The sequence below is a fragment of the Vanellus vanellus genome (genome assembly GCF_965231255.1).
Source record: "Vanellus vanellus genome assembly, chromosome: 1".
NCBI lineage: Eukaryota > Metazoa > Chordata > Aves > Charadriiformes > Charadriidae > Vanellus > Vanellus vanellus.
In genome coordinates this window covers 75,542,667-75,559,984 of record NC_138905.1, presented here as the reverse complement: position 1 = coordinate 75,559,984, position 17,318 = coordinate 75,542,667, and the positions used below count along the sequence as shown (strand labels likewise).

Below are 17,318 nucleotides of genomic sequence, written 5' to 3'. Positions count from 1 at the left end.
CTATGTAAGTATAGTAAGGGCTTTCAGTATATTAAGGACTTAATAAAAAACAGGTTATCCCATGATCAGCATTAAGATTGAAATTTAATGTGTTGAAATTTAACCCTATTCGATGAACCACTTCAGCATAAATCCTACTCAGTGGAATACAGTCACTTGATCTAAGGTGACTGTGGTCTTAACTTCTTTTCTGTCTGAGAACCACTCTACTGACTTTGAAAGCCCTTGAAGCATGTCAAAAGAGATGTTTCTGTTTATTCTTCTTCTGACTTCTATCTTTAAAAAAACAAAAAATACTGTAGCATTCAGAATCAGCCCAGAACAGAAAAATATTTGTTTCCTTCTACTGCACAACAATTTGCTATGGGAAAAATAAACCAAATAAAATGAACAGAAGGTCAAAAAATACTCTTCCAGACTGATCTTCAGTCTGAGAGTACTACTCTATTGTCGCATGTGGGTAGGAAAATGAGTTTGATGTGGTTCTTAGACATGGTAATCATGCCTGATTCCCAGTGATACTGGGAGAGTATTCCACTGTCTGCTACTGGTGGAGACTGCTGAATGAACAGACTTTGGATATCATTGCATTTCTGTCTTACTGTCTGAAATACAGAATTAGCAGTGCAGGGAAAACTATATCTCAAGCAAAAGATCTTTTCTCTTCCCTTTGTATTTTCATTTAGGACATCTCACAGAGCAAGAATTATAAATATTCCCTTCCAGAAATCAATCCTGGTAGTAATCCACCATCATGCTGTTTTGAGAAAATTTCTGGATTTTTAATCTTATATATTGAATGTGTTAACACATATAAATAATGTTGAAGAGCTATTAAAGAGGAGAGCATAAGGGAGAAGACATTTACTCTGAAATCTTACTTTGCATAGCCACTGCCTGAGCCAGACTGCGCTTTGTTGCTTATGTATGCAGGTAAATTATTCATTTCAGACACCGAGCATATCCAGCCCTCTTGAGTCTGACCTCTTCAATGGACCAATCTAAGTTAATTATTTGCACAACTCCTTTGCTTGCACAGAATAATAGCTCACATAGCAATGGTATCTCAGGAACCATTTCTAAAAATGTAGTACATCACAGTGATTGGTGTGGATTTTAGCAAGACCCTGGCTACTGTAGTCTCTGACAAGGTTTGAAAGTTTTGACTTGCATAAGGCTGGATTCACAGACGTGCATTAGAGGAGAACTGTTCATAGAAGAAAGAAATGCCCAAAATTAGATATTGCCCTGAGAGGCCGTTGCACTGTGGCATTGTGTCAATCTGGAACGCAATATAAGGATCTGACTCTTAAATATTTTTGGGCTCCTGTTCACGCTGACATCAGTGAGAGTTCAGCATCTACATTTCACTGAGAATTTGTGGCTTAATTGTTCTGATTTAGATCTGTAAATTGGGGAAAACAGCATTTCTTTGCAGCACTAGGCTGACATGAAGTGTGCAAACACGATGATAACAGGAACTCTGTGAACAACTTAAGACACAAGTCACCTACTTATCATAAAACACAGTTCTAAGTTAACCGGTATGAAAGTCATATAAGCACTACTAGTCTAGCAAAATGCGTATATAAAACATTTTCATCACTCTGCACCTACATGTTCTTTTTAACACTACTTCACTGTTTAAACCTGCTTCAATTCCCTGCCCCATTTTTGTCCTTTGATTACTAAAAAAGCAGCTAATTTAACGCTACATCTGAGCTCAGAACAAGCCCACCTCTTGCTTGGGTGATGGCTGATTATCACTAACCTCACTGTTGGTTTACTAAGCTTGCAGGCAGTTGCTGTGCAGCCTGATAATAAAGCAAAGGATGCTACTCATTTATTTCAACGTTCTGGATGTGCAGGTGAAAAACTCAAGCTCACTCTCCTTCAAGTATATTTCTTCAGAAAGCCACGATACAAATACAGTGGTAACAGCATATATCCGAGGCTGAGTGTGACTCAGAGGACTCCGTTCCAGTCCTCTGGCAAAACCATGCCAGTAGCATCCCTCCTACCTCTGTAATCTGTCAGTATCTGCTTGTCTCTGTCTGACGTTTGCAGGGCAGTCAGACCGACTTCCTATTCTGTAGCCTGTATCTATATACCTGCAAATGCGAGGGGGTCTAGGTCCTTACAGTAATTAAAATAACATTACTGGTCTTACCTCCTGTGAGTCGAGCAAGTTGTCCTCAGCACTTTCTGAAGTGTTCTGCTGTGATTCTTTTTACTGGCTGTACTACTCCGTCCAACAGCACCACAACGTTTTCTGTTAGACCAAGGAGTGACAAAGGCACCTCCTGACACATAGGAACGTGGTTAAAAACCTGTATTGCCTTTCATGGGATAAAACAAGAACAAAGTTCATGTATCAATGGGCTATACAAACAAAGCATATAAAAGATAAACATGAGTCTACTGTGTTCAGAAAAAAAACCCCACAGATATCTTTTAGAGATAAAGTACAACGGCAATATAGTTATTAAGGAACTTATGTGGTTGATATGACTATAATATGGAGAGTCTCCAAGTAACAGAAAGTGATAGGCTGGCGTTGTGTAAGCATACACAGGGAAGCTATTTTACAGCCATGCAACTGCAATGAAGTTAAGATACAAGATTGTGTGATAAGACTCCTAACAAAAAATAATTACAGTATAATCGATGTACTTGCATAGGGCTTACAAACATCAGTGAATAAAAAATAATCTGAAGAGCCTGTTTATAAAATCTAAAAATCCCCTAGCCTGAGATTGTCATTCCTATTTAACAATTTTGAAGCAATCCCCCATAGCACCCACAAGGCCACTTCATTGTTTAAATTCCAAAGTTGGCACAGCGAAGCTGCTGATGTGCTAAGAAAAGCAGTCATCACACAAACCAACATTCTTTCCTCATTCCTTCAGCTCGCTGCTTCACCTGTGTCCATTCACTCTTTTTTGTCACAGATCACACTCCTTTGTTGTGGGGGCTGTCGTTACCTCTCTGGTTGCTTAATGTCTAGACGCAAAAGATCTCGTTCTCATGTTGAGTTTACCATCACTAACAAAGAAAACCTCTGTGGTCTCAGAGGGGATTGATGGAATGGTTGTCAGGCACCAGGTGGCAGTAGCTTCCCAGCTCAGGCACCGATCACCATGTTCCTTTCAAGATGTCCCAAGCTACTTTGGGTCTCAGTTTGCTACCCACAGAACAAGGTATGACCCAACACTTTAACGGGTGAGGAATGTACACTGGTGCAATCAGGGACAAACCCCAGTTTTACTGTAGTTAAGTGATCTTTGAAAAAAAATCAAGATTCACTATCACTAGGGAAAAGGGCCCACTCCCTGTCCTCTTAAGACAACTGGTACCTTTTCATGTACATCAGTCTCAAGAATCCTGCAAGATAATGTCCCACAAGGTGGCTTTGAATTATTTCATTAACTAAGAACAGCATAAGTAAGAACAAAGCCAGGCAGGAACTGTGCAAAGCTGATGATGAGCGGGAACTCAAGCTAATCTATCCAGGTGTGGAAAGCCTTCCGGTAAGATCTCCATAGAGTTATGAAAGCAGAGACTAAAATTCCCTCTCCTATCAGTAAAGAAATCTGGCATTTAGCCTGCAACTGAGAATAAAACATGTCCCAAGGTCTCCCTGGGGTACCTTTGGTAAATAATGCTGTCACCAGCACACCATATATATTTCACTCACTACATGATACTTAATGAATCACAGGATAGGAGTTATCTTGCAGTTTGACAAGACTTGTGTGATCTTTTCTTTTAAAAGAAGCTACAAAAATCAAGCTACTTGTTTGTGAAAGCATTTTAGTCCACTACTCAAAACATTTATGGAGCTAGAAAAAGCCTTTAAATTACTCCAACTTAGCCTCAGGCCATTTGTTATGAAACAGAACCTTGCAAGTCTTAAATTTTGATACAAGACAGATGGATTTGATACTGTTTATCCTCTGGAGATACAGGTTGAGCAGTTCTAGGCATGCCAAGAAAGTACTGGCTATTTTATAGTTAAAATCTACTCTATAATTGTAAGTGATTAAGAAATAAAACTTCAAGTTTTGTTTGTTTTTTTTTTTTTTTTTTTTTAAATCTGTTCTCCTCCTCCCCCCCCCCCCCGGGGTATACGGGCACTTGCAAAACAATCATTCTGAAATTTAGAACAAATCAAATTGTGCCTTTAATCTTTATAAAGATAACCATCTCTTAAACTTGGATTTTGATAATCAAATAGAAGAGAACCTTGTTTGTTCTTTCTAAAGATTATGAACACTAGACATGAATAACAGGCAAAGAATTGAATCCAGAAGAAAGATCTACAGGACCCTTTTCTAGGGCAGTGGCATACAACATCTTAATGTTGGCATCTTTTTGGCAGGTGGCCCAGAGGCAAATCCCCATTACATTTCCTCTACTATCAGGAAAAATAGGAAGTACTATACCAGAAACAAGCCTGGGAATGAACTACACTTAGTCAACAGCTGGATTGAAACTAAATCATACAGGAAAGGCTTCTATTATTAGTGAAATCCCACCACAGGTGACCACTACTTTGTTTCTAACCTTTTTAGAAGACATGTACAATTCCATGTAGTCTGTGGCAAGTATTAATGGAGAATGCTGTAGTAAACTAGATCATTTAAATACTGAAAATGAGTCACTGGGACAACAAAACATGCTTGAAAGTTGCTTTATTTGTTCATAAGGTCTGTGCGTTACAGCAAGCATAAATTTAGCTACTGTGGACAAAGCTCAGTCTGGAAGAGCATTAAATGTTAACCATAGAGATGTATAGTGAGTAGAGCCCACACTTGCACACAACATGCTGTTTTTCTATTGCTGGAATCTAACATTCACGAGTTACAGATCTTTGAGATCTTTCTGGATGTTCCACAGTGTATCCGCGCTCTTCTTCAGCTGAGCCACCTCATCATCCTTCAGCTTTTGGTTGATGACACTTGTCAATCCAGAGGCACTTAGGACAGAAGGAAGGCTCAAGAAGACATCATTCTCAACACCATACATGCCCTGGCACAAACAAAAGACATCAGACATGAACCCATCACCCCAGATCTCCTTTTAGTTTATACAGCAGGAAGCCTTTGAGAGCAGAGCTCAAGGCTATCTTTTTTGCAACCTGCAGAAAGTTTTCATTCACAATGTATTTGAGAAAATAAAAAGTACAGAGCTGCTTTAAACTAAGTGATTGGCAATACCGAGATGGCCAATTTCAGAAACCCCACCTCCAAACCCTTCACTTTTATTTATATACAGCAAGTAGCTGACAAAATTCAAAGACACAGGATTAGGGCAGGTCTTTTTTCCTACTGTAGAAGGAGCAGTAAGTTCAGCCTGCTCAAAGTCCTTGCTGCACCAGAGGTTTTACAGCTGGTACAGACTAGATCCAGCAAGTTACATTAGCTATACAAGGACACAGCTCTCTTCCCTAGCACATTTCTAGGTACTGGTTCATGGAATTGTAGCTGGGCCTCCATTAAGTTTTCCATTTTTGCACTGAAACTTCCTTTTAATGCATCTGCGTGCCACACATAGCAAACTTTACACAAGTGTAGTACAACATTGGGTGGAATACAGATAACTTTTCAGCTCCATGCTCATGAGAAGGGTAGGCTAAGAGGTCAGACTAGAAAAAAATTGCAATAGTAAGCTCCCTTTTAAATTCAAATTAGTATTTTACAAAGCTCCCTTTTTTCAGCACCTCGCTAATTGAGAATATATAGCTTTTCCGTAACAAAATTAACTAGAGCATCCAATTAGCTACCACTTCTTACCTTTACCAGTGTTGAGACTGAATGAACCCGGCACAAGTTCTTCAGCATGGTCTCACAGAGGTCAGCAACACTAAGGCCAATAGCCCAGTTTGTGTATCCCTTAAGTCTGATTACCTCATAGGCACTAAGGAAATATTGAAATACAGTTGCATTAAAATGTCTTCATGACACTGTGTGAATGCCAAGTCTTCAGATGAGTGAGTGTTTCGATTTTTTTTTTTTTTTTTAAAATGGGAAACTCCTGTGACACGTAAGTTTTGGAATTAAAATGTCAAAGTAAGACATGTATTTCAGCATTAGAGGATGAAGCACAAAGTCAACATTAACCCATATTTATAATAAAGAAGCCCTATTGTTCTCACAGGAGTAGCTGAAAAGAAAAATAGCTTCCCTCTATGAACAGTTCTTAGTGTTAAGTAGAAAAAACAGACACCTACAACTGAACAAGTTCTCTATTCAAGTCAATGGCACAGTCATTCTGAATGCATTTGGAAAAGGTAAATGTTTAGAGTCAAAGCCATGCACTACCTACACACATCTTAATTTTTTTAACCAACATCTGCATATACTTTATACTCATATAATACTTATTTCACAAGTGATTTAGCAACATGTATAGTTCCCTCTAGACAAATTTTCCTAAATCGATGAATAAAATTTTCCCCAAATCAACTCCAACACTCTGCTTGCAGGAACATGCCACCTTTTCTCGTATCCTTTGAACAAAGTTAACTATATAAAGAGCTACTTGTGAGAAAACAAGGGCACAGGGCTGTAAGCACTACAGTTCTAAAGTAGATATGTTATGCAATAGATTGTCTTGCCGCAGGATCATAAAGCTCTCCAACTGAAATCCCGCATTTATGAGTTTACACCACATGCCCTCTAAATAAAAGGGCATGAAAGCTGCAGTAGAATGGAGAGGCAATGACAAGGAGGCAGACTAGCTATTTTCAGCATCCCAGATATCCACCTTATTCCTCAAGGTACTCTACCTTTCAACCACTTGCTTGTGGACATCCTTCCAGTTCTCGCCATCTTTGTCAGTTCCCATAGCAGGATTCAGCTCCTGGAGAGGAACGCCTGCCACATTAACGCCGCTCCAAACAGCCACTGTAACAGAGAGAGGACTTAAGTTTCCATAGCACTTTGCAACTCCCCCTCCACTTTTCCTAGCTAAGATAACTGGGAACAAAGTAGTAGTAGCCAGAACCACAATAATATTAGAGGCAGATTTCAAGTTTTCATATAACTGCAGTTAATTCAGAGAACTCTGGAGGTCAAATATGAGACTATTTTAGCACTGACACTTTAGCAAGTCAGTTGCGACACATGAACTACAGAACTTTCAGTCCTTGAAAGGTGCAGGCAGCTACTTTTGAAGTCAGAAACCTCCAATCCTAACAAAAAGGCACATCTTAGCTGTTCAGCCTTTTAAAACTAACTGTACTCAAGAACTGCAGCTTGTATGTATTCGCTGTCCCACTAATCAGTATTAGGGTTAGCCTTCAAGGATTCTGCTCTTATTTCCCTGAATAAGAGGACAGCAATATGGAAACTTAGAATACCAAGAGAGGAATTTGCACATCTCCCTTCATATTGGAAGCTTACAGGCAGACTTATTCACTGTTCCTCTGAAGTAACTAGGAAGTTTCTCAGTTACTTCAAAGCAAAAGCAGCCGTAACAGTGAAGTAAAGTGAGCTCTGTGTATGCTCAGCCAAGCTCTGCTTCCATTACAGCATAGGGCTGGCTTCAGTAGATATTGTTGATCAGACACTGTACTTTGATCAAACACAATGAGACATTGAAGAGGTGGCTCCCTTAAAAATACCCAGCACTAAACTATAAAGCAGTACCAATCTACACAGATGTTCTGCTGCATCATTTCAGACTTGAAATACATGAACTGAACTCAGACAAATAAGCTTCTTTGATTTCACACGGTTTTAGAATCATCTTCTCTTTTAAATAGCATGGAGAGAAGTTACAAAATAAGGCAAGGGATAATTTTGTTAGTCTGAATCTGGATTGCTAGCTTTTTCTACTACTTGCAACAAGCTTTGCCATTGACCTAACAAGTGCTAATACTGCTTTCAGAGGAGAACTGTACTATAGACTGTTATGATACTTTAAAAACTGAGGATAAACAGAAGAATAAGCTGTAACCTTTAGGACACAACTTTAGTTCACAGAACTGGCCTTTTCAGTTCAGGGTTTAATCATACAGCCAGTCACTTTTATTAGAAGTGTGTAGCTAGGTTTCCTGGACCTGTCTCAACTCTAATCTTCATAGAAGTACACCAAAGTGCTAGTTACTTGAGCTCAGCTGCATCTGTTCTTTCTGAATTCAGTAACACCCCTTAGGCCTCAACTTCTAACACTGTACCGCTTATTCCCAAGGAAGTCAGAACGGTTCCTTACCACTAGAATCACCATGTTCTCCCAAGATCCAGCCATGGCAGCTAGTTGGGTGGATACCAAGTCTCTCAGACATCAGATAGCGAAATCTAGCTGTGTCGAGATTGCAGCCACTTCCAATCACACGGTGTTTTGGCAGGCCACTCAGCTTCCATGTCACATAGGTTAATATATCCACTGAAAAGAAGAACATGCACATAAATGAAGCAATTCACATACACCAAGAAGAATACTCCAACAATTACTTTGCTGTAGGCAATCAGGAGGACTTCAAACGCAGTTGGGCTCGTTTGTCACAGCATTTCAGGTCCATTTGGGGTCTGTCTGCTTGAAATTTAGGACCCCTCTAGCTACTGCTCAAAAAAATTGAGGTAGGTCTTTGGAAATTAGTATCCTACTTGCTAAAGTTGGAGGCACTTTTTTGGTCACAGCTAAATCCCTACAGCACCCAGAATTGGGACTGAACTCTTCATATGGCTAAAACATTCAAGCAATTTCCTGAAGTAATGTTACCTTGCACTTCTTCATCACAGTAAGAGGTAAAACAATTGAAAATGAAACATGTTTGAGATTTACACACTCTGTTTCTAGTTGGTAACTACTGCAGGTTCATTTCTTAACAGATTTGTGCATTAAGCAGTTTCTACATTAATTACCTCTGCAGCAGAAAAAGACAGATGAGCTCTATGTTTTGGCTGCACATGGCCCTAAAAATACAATTTTAGAAAAAAAAGACAAACAACTTGGGTTGGGGCAGGCAGAGAAGGCTGTAAGCAGAGAGAAAAAAACCTCTAATCTGTAGCTCAATGCAAAAATAATTAACAGGCTGTGATGACTATGGCTCCAGAACTCTCAAAAGCCAGCCAGTTCTCAGAAGGGAATATATTTGTGTATACATATATAGAACCTTGCTGTTACAAGTGGCACGCTTGTCAGGCATAGTTTTCCTACAGCTCCAGTTGGGGCAGTTCCTGCCAGAATCACAGTAGTCTGTACAGACTATGGAGCACCACTCTATCAAACACCTAAATTTGATTCTGGAAAGTCTGGCTTCCATATTAGGTGCTGAAACAGTCCCAAACTTTGAGCTCTGCTTTTTAATCTCATCGTTTGCCTACAGTAGGGCTTTCCATCCAGGACAGGCTGCAGACACAGCTATCTAAGCTATAGCCCAGACAGATCTAGGCAAGTTAAACGGGGAAGGACATCAAGGTCACACACCAGCAGACACCCCTGACACTCTAGCACCCTTGAAGTCCCTTCTAATGGGCTCACAATAATTTCCACTATATAAAACTAGTGGACAAAATTCCACACATCGACAAAAAAAGCATTATAAAAATAATTCTGAAAAAAGCAACATGCAGTTCTCCTCCCGCAGCTGCTCTACTGGAGAAAAGTCTACCATTTGACTTTAGCCTTGCTAGAACAAGAACAATTTAATCTTTGACTCAACTTGATTTTTAGATAAGTGTTTAAAATTGCTGTAAGTTATTGTATTTGCACAGTAGCCACTTGCTCAGTATGCTAGTATTCAGTAGTAGTAATTGTATACCAGCTAATTACTCAACCACCAGCTGAGTCACTAGCTTTACACGCACTGTTTTGACTCTGCCAAGTTATCTTTAAAAGCAGTGTTCCTTCACTGCCAGGGCTCTGTAGTGATGGCATTGCTCAGACGTTGAATCAAGCAAAGACAGCCCTACAAAGACACCCTACAAAGCATATCAGCTTTAGACATCCAAAAAGTCCAAGCCGTCCCAATACAAAACAATACTTGCAAGTGAGCACACAAGTGTGTGTAATCAGTTATAACTCTTTTGTAATCCAAAACTATATGGTACAGTTAGCCTTTCCCCCACCATAAGCTTCAGCATGCAAATACTTTTTCCTGAAAATACAGCCAAGACTATAGGGTAAATTCTTAATCCTAAAAAATAAAATTGCCAAATCATATCCAGACACAAAAGAAAGTTATGATTTGCAAACAATTTAAGAGCAAAATCGATGTCTCCTTTTCAAGATGGAAGTTTTAAGCTACCTACTGCTTAGGCCAAAGCATGTAAAGAACTGAAGTATTTACCATGAAGCATGCTTTTAAAATATGGACACCATGAGAAGTTCTGAATAAAGACAACCTCAGAACATACAGAATATTTGTTTGTATTCTGCTGTTAGCAACTACATGGCAGATGTCCACACAAACAGAGCTACCGATTCTCAACATTAAATTTGTATTTGGGAAGATTGATAAAGCGACACACTAGTTTTCTGACAAATAGAATTCATGAGTGTTCTAGAATAAGACTGCCTTACCTGGGTTGGAAACCACCAGGATGGTGCAGTTGGGACTGTATTTAACAATCTGAGGAATGATATGCTTGAAGACATTTACATTCCTCTGAACCAGGTTGAGACGGCTCTCCCCTTCTTGCTGACGAACTCCTGCAGTTACTACCACAATCTTGGAGTTGGCTGTGACAGCATAGTCTACAACACAGCACAGGGGAAAAGATACAGAATGCGTTAAATAGACTTATCACTAATTCCAATAGCATTGTGTTCATAGAGGTATTATTGGTGCATACATTCAAACCCCAAAAACATGGGGACAACAACATTAAAGCCAGAACCATCTTCTAATATATCAGTACATGGGTCTTGAAAGTACATTCAACTCCTCTGAATCTCATTTCCACTATCCAAATAACAATACTATTTCTTATACATCAAAGAAGTACCAGAGTTTCATTAAAATCAATTTTACTCAACAAGCCCAAAACAGTAAAGTGACCATTAAAGATGCAAGAGAAAGCCCAGGTTAAGAGCCACTCCCTTGTTATGGTGTTCACCTGAAATCTCACCCCAATTCATATACTTTAACTTTTAAGGATTTGGCATTGAAGAGTTCTTTATGGTTACTCAACTAATGCTCCACTATTAAGGAAATTCACAGAATACCAGTGTTAAATAAAAGAAACAGGTTCACCTTTGTCTGCCACAATCTTGTGAGTGCGAAGGAACAAGCTCCCATGCTGTAGGTCCATCATTTCTCCTTTTAGTTTGTCTTCCAAAACATCAACCAGAGCAAGCTCATCACAGAGATCCTGAAGAACACAATGAAGCAGTTAATCTTAATTTTAAAGTTACTTCCGATTTAAGCTATATTATATTTTAAAGTGACATGTTACATATCTGAAAGCATCTCTTCTCCAAAGATAAACCAGTAGGACAGCACTGTCTTGGTGTTCTGATGTATCTGACAGTAAAGTCAGAGGCTACTACCACACAGGTTCATAGAACTCATTCAGAGTCTCTAAAAAAAAGGTATTTGCGGGGAGTTTGAGAGCACAGCTAACCCTTTGCTAATAAGGCACTTCATGACTTAGTTATTGTCTTAGGAAAGAGTTGCATCTTTCAGAGTCATAACAAACTCTAAATATTTAAAATAGGCATATTTATGGATAAATATGCAACACACCACATGATTATCAAATGAGTATTTGCTTATAACACCCCTTCAAATAATTCATTTCACAAGAACTAGAATGGGAACAAACTTATTTTCCTCAATATTAAAAATAGTATCAAGAGAACACAGATTCTTTATCTAACTTTCTCTAGTGGAGCTACTGCATTGTATTAACTTTGCGGAACAGATTTAGCCATGTACACTGCTTGTCCAGCCAGGTTAAGCTGGGGGAAAATGCCACATGGTCTCAGAACAGGAAAACAGTGAAATATAGGGGTGGAAGAAAAAGACTTTCTGCTATAATGCAAAGTTTTACTGCCTTTTGACAGATGCGTTTACTCCCCTTGTAAATTCTACCATACTTAAAGGCTTATCATTCAGTAAGTTATACCGAGATTCAAATTACTACTTCATGCAGTAAAGACACTTGCATGCTACTGAAAATATTACTACAAGCAAGCTTCTGTGTTTATTTTTATATGAAAAGCTAACACTCATTACTTCCCATGGAAATACTAATTATTAGCCTCAACTAAACTACTTTAAAACACGCAATACTATGCAGTGTTTTTCTTATGGAAAACAGTATTTAACAGCAGGCATCTAAGTTTTTTTATTTTATACTTTAAAAGCATGTTAAGAGAGTTTACTGCTTTTGTGCATTGTTTCCTTTCGCAGCTGATTTCATCAACTGCTAAACAAAAGGCATACAAATCTATATCTGCACTAGGTCTGTTCTCAGGATAGTCTGCAGGGTAAAATTAAAGTCTCAGTTATTTAAACGTTATGAAAAAGTATCCATAACTGAAGTCACTGGTGTTAAACTAAGAAGTTAGTGTATTCAGAATTTGAAAAGAGAGTGTGTGCAAATGTGTGATTACGGACAGATTTATACATATGCAGTCTAACAACACGGGACTTCCTCACTCCAGACCTTGCAACCAGTAGTCACCAGACTCCGCAGGTTCAAGGAACCAGTTCTCACTGAAACAGAAGAGCACTTGGAATAGCTCCAATGACTAGTTTCATGAATTTGCATCAGTGTTGCCTAGAGAAGAATTTGCCTCATTATTAGCACACACAGGAATGAAGTCTACACAATCACCAAATGCAGCTTAAAATATTCTGATTGGAAACAGCTGACTTGTGACTGTGGAGATGTTTCCATTTCTAAAACAGTATGGCAACATCAGTGACCTGTTTCTAACTGTGAGGGAGCTAAAAATAACCAACGTGGAAGCTTTAGTGTCATTCAAATTTATATATTAAATACTACACCAGAAAAACTGGAGTTAGTATTATCATACTTTGAATTTTATACAATTCAAAGCCACCTAACTCAGCTGCATCTACATTTTAAAGTATAGGAAATTAAGTGCAAAATTTTAGGCCACGGTTTAACAAAAAGAAATCTTGGGGAGCCAACCATCACACTCAAGCCAGAGCCACATCTAATTCAGTGACAAGAATCAGATGGTTTTGTTACAAAAAAAAGTGTTTTACTGCAGCTTATACTTGTGAGAGAATAAGCAGGCAGAAGACTGGTTGAGATAAACTCCATTATGCCATAATCCAAGGTTAAAACCAGTTTTTACTCCAGGTTTGGTGCAAACAACTCATTAATAGCAAAGCCGTGCTTGAATTTCTGAAAGTACAATTTGATCCTGCTTAGAGCAGTGTAATAAACACAGATGAATGCTGGATTGTAGTGAAGTTGTGGTAACTTCAACTGGCTCCCTCACTGCCAGCCTTACAGGTGACAGTACTTCAAAAACAAGTGAGTTCAGACCACAAGAGGCAAATATTTGCTTAAGAAAAAATACTCACAGTGAATTGCCATTGCTTTTTCCATTAAATTTCTTCTTTAGTTATACAGTTTTAAAAACTATTTGTTATTTTCACATCTGTACTTCGCTTCACTGTGGCTATTTCTTACTGTCTGTCAGTTTTTCTGTGCTCACAAGGCTCATGAATATCAGCAATTGAAAACCCTTAAATTTTTTAAAAATAATTAAAACCCCAATACTTTAAAACATGCATCCTCAAGGTAACAGGTAGAAGAAAGATAACCTTCAAATAAAGATTAGTGAGATCACTAGATTAGTGAGATCAAAAGTCTTGCAGGTACTACTGTGAGCTACGTGATTTAAGATCTGCCCCTGCAAGAAGGTAGGGCATATCTTTTTACACCTTCTTTTAAAAAGAAGATCTAGTTCCCATATGCCTTTTCAAAAAAAGAGTATGAGAGGAATCAAATGCAAGTCATCCACAATATTCTCTAAAAGCAAAGTGCAAAGTACAAGATATCCTTATTGCATAATAAGCCTTTGCTTTGCTTAAAGACTGCAACATGAGATTTGCCAAAAAAAAAAAAAAAGAAAAAAACCAAACCCAACCTAGAAACCACTAACAGGAAAAGTCAGAATAACCTTGGAGTCCAAACCTCTATTTTTACACTAGCTAAAACCTCTCTGGAAACAATAAAGCCATATAACCAAGCAATAAGGGCTTAAGAAAAACAAAGCCTGCTACTGAAGGGGACAGCAGTATTTTCAGTTATTATGGCACACATGCATTAAAAGAGTAGAAATCAAATGTACATAGTTCTGATTCCTATCCCATATTTTACATGGATTCCTGCTCTGTCTGCATTCTTTGCCCAGCAGAGCTCTCCCACCAAGTGAGCTCCAGCTTTGTTGTGGCAGAATAATAAAACTTAAAAGAGAAAGAGAAGTTTGGCAGGGGCTTCACCACATTTTCCCAGCAGCCTGCAAAATAACTCTGCCTTAATGAGAGATTTATTGCTAAGCACAGATGGGAAGGTGACACAACAAGGAGAAACTGAATGGGGAGGTCAGCCTTGCGTGACCAGTGTAGGTCACTGCTTGCTTACGCGAACTGCGAATGATTCATTCCTGTACTAACCTACCAACTTTCTCACCATTTGCTAAGACAAACAGGCGGTGAGGAAGATTACAGCACTGGGAACTTGCATAGCATGTTGTCCTTGAGCCATACCTTTCCAAGGATGCTGATAGCACAGGCCATCCCAACCTGTCCAACCCCCACAACAGTTATCTTGTTGCTCGGGACAGTGGTTCCCGCAGCAATGGGGGTGATCAGCTTCTCCTTGAGAGTAGCCATGGTGTCCTGCAAGGAAAGGACAGCAAGATATGGTTGGAAGCGAGCTGGCGGGAACCGAAACGCACGCTCTGAATGCAAGAGGTCATCTGCCGCAGCCGGAAACTTGTCGATGGAAGTGCTGCGAGTCGCTGCTGACGGGTGCTTTTACGTAAGGCAGCACACGGGCACGCTGCCCTTGCTCGAAGGGCTCCTTCCACCCCACCAGTTCCCAGCCCACCCACCCACTCACGCCTCCTTGGCCGCAGGGCTCTGGCTCCCATCCCTCCCTGCACTCGCTGGTGCCCAGCAAGGGACAGAAGTTATTTCGGCAGGACCGAACAGAACATCCTTCCATTCGCAGCGTGTCCAGAGCCCCCCCCGCTGAAGGAAGAAATACCTCCTGCGTCGATGGCTCTTCGACATTCGCCTCCCTTCCACCAGGGCTGCGGGACTGGTAATAAAACCACGAACCAGTTCGGCAGCAGTAAGCCTGCTGGGATTTCCCCGGCTCGTTTCCACTCGGCCCCGAGGCTCTCTGCTCTCAGCCCGCGGAGCCCTGCGCGGTGCCCACGCACATCCCTCCCTCTCTCCATCCCTCCCACCGCCGGTACCCGAGGTCACCCCGCGGGTTCCTGCCGCCAATCCCACCCAAACCCTCAGGGCCCCACAGCCTGGCTCCGGCCACCGCACCCCAGCGCTGCGGGGACCCATCACGCCGGGATGCTCGGCTCCGAGGGAAGGCCCCCAGGCAGGACCGAACCGCCCGGGGAAGCGCAGGGCCGTGGGGGCCCTGCAGCATCCTCCACCCCCCCCCATCCCGCAGAGGGGACCCCTCCAGCTCCGCTCCCCACGTACCCACCAGCGAGTCTCAGAGCAGGCAGAGGAGAGGAGAGGAGCGCTGCTGTCCGGGGTTCGAGCAATGAGGGCTCGGGCAATGAGGGCTCCGCAGCGGAAGGGGCGGCCCGGAGGGCAGGGCCGGGACGGGCCGAGCCGCCCCCCGCCGCGCCCACCGGGGCGTTCCCCGGCGCCAATTTGGGGGGGGGGGGGGCGGTTGCCGCCGCGCTCAATCGCCGCCAAGGACGGAGGCTCAAGGGTGCCGCCGCCCCGCCCCCGGCTCCCCCCTCTTCCCCCCCGTGTGCCCCCCGCCTTCCCCTCATTGTCCTCGACGGGACAATGGCACGCCTGGAGTCACACAGAAACGCTTTGGCAGGAACGAGGACTGTAACGTGATGCAGCGCCACAAGCGCTCCTCCTCCCCCCGTTCCCCCCGTTCCCCCCGTGCCGCACTGCCGCCGACTATCGCGCCGTGTTCCAGGAGAGCGTCGCTTTAAAATTGGGATCCGTAGGGCCCGTGGAATGAGCCCCTCACCACCCCCACGGGGCGCGCATGGAGTATGGTGCCTTTAGTGGAAGCGGTGAGGACATCCACCGCTGTAAGTCACGGGGAAAAGTCAGTTGCTGCGAGACGCCTTTCCTCTGACCGTGGAACAGATCGGCTGAAATTTTGGGCTTATGATTTGCCGCCATTACTGAGAGGGAGGGATTTGTTGAAATTCCTGCGGGACCAGTGCATGTGAAATAGGAAAAAAATTGCAAAAAACGTTTTTCTCCTAATGCTGTAACATCACTTCTTTCTACCTGTCAATGGAGAAAGTAGAGGCAAAATACTGAATGGTACACATTTCCAGTTTCACTGGCAGGAAAAAAAAAAAAAAAGAGAGCTTTGGGTTCCTCGTCACACGTGATTAACTCTCTCACAAGAGGGAAAACAGAAGGGTAGATTCCAGAGTCCTCCCAAATAAGTCACTGGGTTAAACGTGACTAGGCGGAGAGCCTAGCCCTTCCCGGTTAAGACTATGGTTACCTTTTTTTTTCAGTTGTTGTGGCCAGTTTAAGGTTTTATTGATTTTTTTTTTTTTTGCCAGGTATTTTGCCAGGTTAGTAATAACTGGATTAATTCCCTCTGGCTCACCAAGCAGCCAAACAAAACGGTGGTGCCAGCGTGAGGGAGGTGGCGAGCACGAGTGGTGAGGAAAGGGTGAAACTTGCTTTTCTGGGCAGCAGGACAGATTCATGCTGGCTTTAAATGACAATCCAACCATGACCTACTTTGCTTCTTTACTTTCTTTGACATTGCAAAGGGTCCCCTGGAGGGAAAGGAATGAGTTAAGCTACCCCCATGGCACTTCAGGCAGCGACTTGCTATAAGCAAATGAATCCAAGACTTTGGTAACTACAGGTGAAATGGGAGCTGGAGGTAAATAATAATTACACGATGAAATGTAAGGGTAGGAAAGTCTATCCTGTACAATCAAAAAGGGAATACGCGCAACTGAACTTTTAAGAAAAGAAGGGGGAAGGGAGAAGGAAAGGTACAGGAGAGGTGAGGGAAGGGTCAGAGCAAGGTTTTTTCATTCCTGCACCAGAACCAAGGGGCTGCGCTTGTCCCGCCAGCGCCTGTTGTGAGCAGCATTCGCCACTGCATTATGTCTTTGGACAGGATCCTTCT

General features: G+C 41.6%; 1 protein-coding gene across 2 annotated transcripts; it reads right to left on the bottom strand.

Moving 5' to 3' along the window:
- Positions 1 to 4,672: 4,672 nt before the first annotated feature.
- Positions 4,673 to 15,763, bottom strand: LDHB (lactate dehydrogenase B). 2 transcript variants are annotated; one of them, XM_082498194.1, is made up of 8 exons: positions 15,669 to 15,763; positions 14,705 to 14,836; positions 11,204 to 11,321; positions 10,531 to 10,704; positions 8,218 to 8,391; positions 6,791 to 6,908; positions 5,796 to 5,919; positions 4,673 to 5,031 (listed from the first exon to the last, which is right to left on the bottom strand). In XM_082498194.1, the coding sequence occupies exons 2-8, from the start codon at positions 14,828 to 14,830 to the stop codon at positions 4,864 to 4,866; spliced, it is 1,002 nt and encodes a 333-aa protein (XP_082354320.1). In that variant the 5' UTR covers positions 14,831 to 14,836; positions 15,669 to 15,763; the 3' UTR covers positions 4,673 to 4,863. The 2 variants fall into 2 exon arrangements, with proteins under 2 accessions (XP_082354320.1, XP_082354321.1); XM_082498195.1 differs by lacking the exon at positions 15,669 to 15,763 and adding an exon at positions 15,207 to 15,352.
- Positions 15,764 to 17,318: the final 1,555 nt, after the last annotated feature.

What these genes read in the sequence shown, in the direction of transcription:
- LDHB (XM_082498194.1), bottom strand. Translation starts at nt 14,830, where the DNA reads ATGGCTACTCTCAAGGAGAAGCTGATCACCCCCATTGCTGCGGGAACC. An exon ending in CTATCAGCATCCTTGGAAAG is followed by an intron (nt 11,322 to 14,704) that starts GTATGGCTCAAG and finishes TGTGTTCTTCAG; the next exon opens with GATCTCTGTGATGAGCTTGC. An exon ending in AGAACATGGTGATTCTAGTG is followed by an intron (nt 6,909 to 8,217) that starts GTAAGGAACCGT and finishes TCTCTGTTACAG; the next exon opens with TGGCTGTTTGGAGCGGCGTT.